Source organism: Etheostoma spectabile, chromosome 20, assembly GCF_008692095.1.
Source record: "Etheostoma spectabile isolate EspeVRDwgs_2016 chromosome 20, UIUC_Espe_1.0, whole genome shotgun sequence".
Classification (NCBI taxonomy): Eukaryota; Metazoa; Chordata; class Actinopteri; order Perciformes; family Percidae; genus Etheostoma; species Etheostoma spectabile.
In genome coordinates, this window is record NC_045752.1 from 17,993,155 (window position 1) to 18,001,387 (window position 8,233).

At 39.9% G+C, this 8,233-nt stretch overlaps 1 protein-coding gene across 2 annotated transcripts in view; it reads right to left on the reverse strand.

Moving 5' to 3' along the window:
- Positions 1-8,233, reverse strand: part of daam2 (dishevelled associated activator of morphogenesis 2) — a gene marked incomplete at its 5' end in the record, with an annotated part of 69,749 nt that overhangs the window by 55,578 nt on the left and 5,938 nt on the right. For both annotated transcript variants that reach the window (XM_032499978.1, XM_032499977.1), the window contains 1 exon segment: positions 910-999. In XM_032499978.1, the coding sequence (XP_032355869.1) occupies positions 910-999 (90 nt within the window).

Below are 8,233 nucleotides of genomic sequence, written 5' to 3' on the forward strand. Positions count from 1 at the left end.
TAAATTCCCCTTTTTCTCCACTAGAGCTGTTGTGGAGAAACACGCTTAAGGGATTGAAGGGAACGAGAAATGTTTTGGCGAGGGGGAAAGGGGTGAAAGAGAGGGCTAACCAGAATGTTCTAGTTCTCCCGTGGTATGTTGACAATTCTTAAACAGCACAAGAAAATTGCTTGCCCCAACGTGGGGAGGGAGATTTGGAGATTGAGTGTTGAAACAGGGGCTTGGAGTGTATTTGTGTACTCTGTGTTGCTTATGTGTGCACTCTATGGGCACGTACAGTACTGCATGTACTACAGCCCGACAGATAAAGGATTTTTAAGGCCGATACAGATACAAATATTTGGTAATTTCAAAATCCAATATTCCGATACATCGGCCAATACATATTTAAAAAAAGAAAATCCAGAAACGCGTAAGAAAATCAGATTTCCCTAACATTAGTTATTTGGAGTTTTTTATGAGTTTTCACTAAAATAATATGATAATTTGTTTTATTGTCCCAACAGAACAGAGGAACATCAAAATATATTAAAGTTCTGATAAATAAAATGTATAACAATACAAACTTAGGATATGAAACTTAAAGTCCTTTGAACAAAAACACAACAAAAAAATAATGTGTTGCATATATATATATATATATATATTTATCTATCTATCAGTCGGGCTTGCATGTACAGAAAATAATGTGAACTACATAGCTGGCGTAAAGTTTTCATAAATGCAGAAATGAGAAGCTGGAAAGGGGACCGACTGTGTGGCTGAACGGATTCAAAATGGGTTCAGCCTTTCAATAACATTCATTGCTGACAGTTTAGCTTTAAACTGTGGGTTCAGGCAGCCAGTCAGCTGCAGGCCAGCCAGAGATTAGAGCCGATGTACAGCAAAGCCCAGGAGAGGCCAACTCACCTTCTTCTTGCTGCAGTAGATCTGCCATTTCTTCTCATCGGGCAGAGCAAACATGGCCTCCCTGTTCTTGTCCGTCAGGTCCAGTTCATCCTGCAACAACAAGGATCCTTTTTATTCTTTTTTTTTATATTTTTTTTTTTTATAAACCATTGCGCCAACCGTTTAAATGAATACGCATTGGATTAGGTACGATTCTTTTCAGAGAATGTCAACATTACATTGCAAAGCAGTGATTAATATAAACCCTTACATATTAACATACTAATTAATGACTGGGACACATGTGAATATAATCACCCCATCCCTGAGCACACAATCCCTATTGTTTTGTTATCCCTATGACAATACAAAGTAAAGGTTTACACAGTCACTTTACACAGTGACATTAAATAGTCCGAACTTCAGATCTCAGTTTCCGACCGCTCTCCGCAGACAACAGGAGTGTTTTTAGTATTCATCCTGCTGCTCTGCTCAATTCTACAGCTTGGTACAAGCAGCCGCCTGCACCTTTTGAAATGCATATGAGGCAAGGAAATTAGTCTCTGTGTGCCAGGGAGGAAAATACTAAAGTCTTGGAAAAGAGAGATGGATAGATTTGGGTTGAAGGGAGAAGAAGAGAGGAGGAGGAAAGAGACAGAAAGAAGAAAGAGAAAGTGCTGTGTGGTTCTGGAAATAGAGAGCGCAAAAAAATAAAATCGAGGAGGATGAGATGCTTTAGCGCGAGGGCTTTGTGTTCAAGCTCACACTAATCTCATCATAATGGTTTTGCTACCATGACGTCAGCCAGAAGTGCCGGGGCCTCTTGGGCCCCCCCAATGTGAAGATAGCAACCAGTGCCGGAGGTGGGGCCCCTTATAGCCGACCAGGGTTTGATTCGTCCATTCAGCTGGACGGGGCGGTCTGAGGTGGCCCAAATTCCAAGCATCCAACACTACATAGAATGACATCATCTCTCACCCAGTCCTTTCAATGGGATAACCAGCAGCATTATTGTGGCTTTGGCAGAAAAGGGAAAAATCTGAAGGGTGTGAACTTCAAGGGGGTCTAATACAGATAGAACCCACAAAGAAGCTTTAGAATCTTTGATCAAAGCAGGTTTTTTTTGTTTTGTTTTTTATCTCAGCAGCATGAATTCAATGATTCATTGTAAGCTCATCACCCAGGGTCTACATTACCTGCTGCACTGCATGCTGCTGTTATTCGTGGTCCTGTGTTCTCACGATTGGCAAGCAGAAACAGAAAACTGGCCATCTTGTGGAAGCTAAACCTCTAACCCCTGACTCTCCGTCCTATCTTTACAGATTTTGGCTTTGGGTTGGACGAAGATCCTCTCTCCATATCGCCAGGCTTAGAAACTGAGGCAGAGAAGCCAGCTCATCTCTGGCATGTTTGCCTGGTTGCCGGGTCAAAGCCCTGCTGTCCAAGCTGCTGTTTGGAGGAACTGATACTGGGAGCTGGTGGGGAACTCAGTGAGAATGAGACAGCTGGATTTGAACCAGATGGGAGCCGAGCCCGGCAGCTGATCTCTATGTGCCTTCTTGCTCACTCCATCTACTCCCTAGGCCTCTCAATGTAAGGTCTTATATGGAGGGGAGTTATATGAGAACAGGATGTACGTCAGCAATAAAAAAAAATGAGGATTTAGGTGTCCAAGGATGTTTCTTTTTCTTCAAGATTTCCATTTTGAAATTAAAGGATTACTTTATATTACGATATTCCACTTCGGAGATTGCTACGTCGCTGCCGGAAATTCCGCCTTTTGTCGCTTTTCAGCCAGATATCCATTACCTTCTGCTTTCTTTATGTTGGAATTTCAGGGAGAAAACCAGATATCACAGTATTCTTAACCTAATACCTTGATATTGATATTGCGGCAATATTCTAGGGTTGAAAGTTGGTGCTTTAACAAAATATCTGCATACTTCGATTTTAGATAAATAATCAGAAATGTGGACATACTGTCTAAGTTGGGAATAGGCAAATAATAAAACAAATAGAACAGTCTGGTAAGTTTAGAAAAGTACATAACTTTACTTTACTGCTGCTTTAAAAACCAGTAAAACACAAAAATATCATTTCAGGATATTACAATATCCAAAATCTAAGACAATATCTAGTCTCATGTCACGATATATCAATATAATATCAATGTATTGCCCAGCCCTATACCAGTCTGCACTTGAATCAGGGAAAATAGAGATGGAGTTGAGGATGAGGACATAGGGTTGGAGGAGGAATGTTAATGTCACACCAGCCAAAGGACTGTTCTTTCCAGTTATGCAATATTTCCCAATTTTCTTCTACCTCAAACCCCCCCCAAAACCGCCTTTTTCCAATACTACATGTGATGTCGATCACATGGCTTTTCCTCATGACCCAAAAAACCCATTCCCTCTCTTAATCTTTCAAAACCAAACTGAACCCCCTTCCACTTTGCTGTGTAAAACCTTCTCTTGATGTGCCCCGGTCTTCCTTCGCCAGCGCGCTCCAGTTGGGAATTCACATAAACCAAAACTAATATTGTTACACCTGCTGCACAAGAGGGGGAAATATACATACCTAAGGCTTGGGCCTCTTCTTTCATTTTTCCTCAACTGCCTATTGAATAATGTTACATATTAAAAAAGGGTGTCGCGGTAGTGAGCTCTGACTGTCAATTCTGCTGCAGACCAACTGACCTGTGCTGTCATTCAAATTCCGCTCTCTGTCCAAGAAGGGCGGGCTTCCTATGTGCGCTGAGATAATACAGAAGATATAATGGACAGAGCTAGAGATTAGAGAGATGAGAGAGAACACCCCCCCACACACTTTGACTTTCATTTAGAAGCACTACTGATTTCATGTCATCATTTAATGCTTAAATGGTAAGTATAGCCCCAACATAATTATGCATGTGTGGCTTCAAATAGTTATTACTGCATTTACACAATATAATGTGTATCCACTTTTAATTTTACTCAATACTTCAACATTTTAGGAAGCAACCTTTGAGGACACCAATTTTCTTTGTGAATGAATAATATTTCGTAAATAAATAAATGTTCTTCCTTAAAATACAGGGGGCATAAGTATACACACCCCTATGTTAAATTCCCATAGAGGCAGGCCGATTTTTATTATTAAAGGCCAGTTATTTCATTCACAAAAAACCTGATGTCCTTAAGGCTTGGATTTTTCCTAATTTTTTTAATTAAGGCATTATGATCAATTTCCAAAAAGATCATTTTTAATTCCTTTTTTTTGTCATCTTAAGCACGGGTATATGAGCAGCACTGTACACAGCAAGATATGTGCATGTTTAACATTAGCCCAGCTTAGTATAAAGGCTAGATGTGTCTGTTTAGCCTCTAACCAAGCGAGATTAAATGCTCCAATTGCTGTGATTAAATGCTGAAATTAAAAGATGCGTTCAGAAAAATCAATGTTTTGCCCTGGCTTAGTTGTGCAGTCAACTTGGCTGTTGTGCCTCCAGTGTTAATTTACAGACTGTTAAGCCGTGAACTGTAGCCAGCTAGCAACTCTTTCCGGTTTGCTCTCATCACTGTATGGTTACGAAATGTCTTTTCTGTCTCCACACACTTTTTGTCAGTGTTTGTATGTGAAATTAGTTTCCTTTGGACAGAGCCAGGTTAGCTGTTTGCCCGTGCCTCCACTCTTTGTGTTAAGCTAGGCTAAGCGCACACTGACACCCATTATCTCACTCTCGGGATCAGATAAAAATGAGTTTATTTCCAAAAATGTTGAACTAATCCTCTAAATCCTCCAACATTTTAGTGAAAGAATCACTTGGAGATCTACGAAGTGCAAATGAGCATAGTTTATGAATGCACGGCACCTTACTTATCTGTATATCTTTGTGTATATACGGTCTGTTTATATAAGGGTGCTTATCGTGTAAATATGTTTGTATTATTACCATTATTATTATTATTATTATTATTATTATTATTATTATTATTATTATTATAACTAATTCTATTTTTTTCTATTTTTTAAAGTCATATTTTAAGTCTATTTAATGTGTGTTTGTGTTATTCTGATGTGTGTAAATGTTTTCTTTTGAGCTGCTTTTTAGCACAGGAATTTCCCCAGTGTGGGACTCATAAAGTCTACTTTATCTTATGTTATTTTATACCCCCCAGGGATTATGATGACAAGGATATCTAGCACATTTGCCACCGGTTGTTGGTTTATGTATTTTAATGGATTTGTATGACATAACAGAAGGGTCAGATGATACAACATGTCTGAGATATTAAACTCTTATCTACACCCTATGGAATGAGTGTAAAGGAAAAGAGAGTGGTGAGTCGCAATGGCACATTGGCGTGAAGTCAGAGCAGTGTGAGAAAACCTAAATACCTGCTACTGTTGTTTAGATTATATGTCCACTCCAAGTGCTCAGAGACAGGGATGAAGTGCAGGAGTGGGGGGGTAAGGCTTACAAAGCAGAGTGGTGAGGTGAAAAAAAGTTGAGAGTGCATTTGAAATAGGGATGGAAGCAAGGCAAAGTGACACCAAAATGTGAGAGAAAAACATTATAGAATAAGAAAGAGGGGTCAGCGTGTGAGTAGGTGCTAGTGACTGTAATAGGAGTGGGAGTGTGTCAACGGATTGGGAATGGGTGAGGTCCCACCTAACCTAAATATGTGTGGTCCAAGAATGACATCCTTTCACATGCATGTGTGGCTATGAAGTGGCATTTACAGAGTGCGCGTGAATGTCTTTACCTCATCATGTGAAGTCTTACAGTACAGAAGGTCTGTATACACACACATACACACACGTCTCTGGGCGAGACAGGAAGGCAGAGGAAAGACAGGCAAGATGGCAGGAAGTCATAAGAGGCCTCAAGGGAACCCACAGGAAGCTGTAGCTGCCATTATTGACCCAAGCGAATTTCAGTGAGAGAGAGAGAATGAGTGAGAGACTCTGTGTGTGTGTGTGTGTGTGTGTGTGTGTGTGTGTGTGTGTGTGTGTGTGTGTGTGTGTGTGTCACAACTTTACTTTTACCACAACCAAGAAAAGGTCAAAGACAAACTTCTTATTCTTAAGATATGGTGAGAATGGACGTAACCGCTTTCTGTCCCTTAGAAAAAGCACCGTACACACGCACACACCACTTCGCAGCATTCAGATGAGTCATGATATCCTCTCTTGGATGAGTCAGTCAGTGGCCTAGCCTACTGCCTCTCCCGTTGTCCAAACAGGGCTTGACCACTTACATGATAAGGCTGGCTCAGGACAGCACAAGCTGACTTCACAACAGAGATGGGACGAAACCATTAGAAATGGGAAGCCAGTTAAACAAAAGCAAAGGAAGGACTGAGGGAAACAGAAAGAAAAGATACACAGTGACACACGGCGTACACAGTGGAGGAAACTCATTCCCAATGCCTCAGAGGGTGGAGAACATTTCCATTTCCCTGTCCATTCTTGATTCTCGTCCGGCTCAAAGGTCACACTGGAGGGAACATTAGGAGAGGATTTATGTTTTAAAGAGTCTGCTTTGGACTGTGATTGGGACTCACATGTAGTGAATGCTATTAAAAGGTTGTGGTGCACAGATGCAGCGCCTGACACTGGACAGCTGGATCACTTCCCAGAGTGGTTGGATTAAAACCAAATTACGAGGCCGAGAAAGAAAGAACGAGGCTCGCACATAGGGAAAGAGACAGACCGACAAAGTAGATAGAAAAAGAGGGCAGAGAGAACACACACTAATCTGATGTCTGCCAGCACTGTACTTGCCAGATGTTGGCTTACTAGACCTGATTTAGTTGCACTGACGAGTACAGTGCCCGATGAAAACATGCCTGGGCCGATTGCTTGGCCTCCTGTGATGCTGCTTGCAGCTTTCTCAGATGTAACCATGTAAATATCACTATGCAATTCTTTGGTACTGGTACTTTACTTTATTTTATACTACTAATCCAATACATCTCAGAAGCAAATACTGTACTGACTTGTTGACTCCACTTTATTTGACAGCTCTAGTTACTTTGCAAATTTGTTTAGAAAAATATACAATTATTGAGCCCCACCTTTACCAGCTGCAACATTAAAGTGATTAAGACATGGATGCCTGAATAATCGAAATTCAGTAATATAATTACCACTTTTAGTACACTAACCCTCCTGTGAGTCAAATTTGACCAATTTTCAAAAAGTTTCTGTATGAGAAATTTTGGTTTCTTTCAACCAGATTTCCCCCCAAAAATAACGTGGCTTGTTCCCTACAGTGCACTACAAAAGTAAAATAAATGATAAGTGAACTTTTTTCACTGAATTTGGTTGTTTCACTCAATTTTATAGCATTTGAAAAGGAAAAAAAAAAAAAAAGGGAAAAAAGTGACAGAAATGTCGTGAAAAGCTTAAAAAAATGTCAGGAAAAGTGACAAGAAGTGTCCGAAAAAAGTTCTAAAATGTAAAAAAAAAAAGAAAGTGGAAAGAAAAGGAAAGAAAGTGTGGAAAAAGACCACAAGAAGGTTTTAATTTTAGAGCACGACCAAGAAAAAACAAAAGTTGCCAGTGGACGGGTAGGCAACACAAGGGTTAAGTATATTTTGATAATGAGACTTTTGTACTTTGACTTGGGTACAATTTTACTTATGAAACAGAGTATTTTTACAATGTAGTATTTTTACTTTAAGTGAAAGATTTGAATACTCCTTCTCCCAGCACTGCTTCTGACCATGTAGAAAGTGCGGTGTTGTGTCCAAGTGTTGTTTGTGAAGAGAATGTCTCTCGCCGGCAGGACGGACAGAACAGAAGTCCTTCCTTCTATAGATAGACATACTGTACATTACATCCTCTCTCATCTCAGCACACATCTCATTACAAATGGGTGAAAGAGGGTCTTCCTTTTTTATAAGGAAAGAAATGTGGGGATAGCATATATTTGCAATCAACCATTATGCAAAAACAATAATGGCATACAGATGCGGAGTAGGCCGGCATGATTTGGGGAAAAAATATGAATCACGATTTTTTTAGCTTAGAATTGATATCACGTTTCTCTGCCACGATTTTTTCCTCACGAGTTGTAATGTTTATTGCACACATGAACCACGACAAAACAAAACAAATTGGCAGTACCAAACATAGATTTTTTTTTGGCACATATGGCACATCACCACAAACCTGTAAACACAAAGGCTTCAGTGGAGGGAGAGCACTGAAGCTCTTGGGAACGCTTTAAAACCTATTTTATACAATCTATGTTTAAAAACTCACACAGGGAAGGAATTGTAGAGTTTGTGATGCAGTTGGCTCGTAAAAAGAAATGACAATCAAAGTTATTATAAAAAAAAAAAAAAATAAA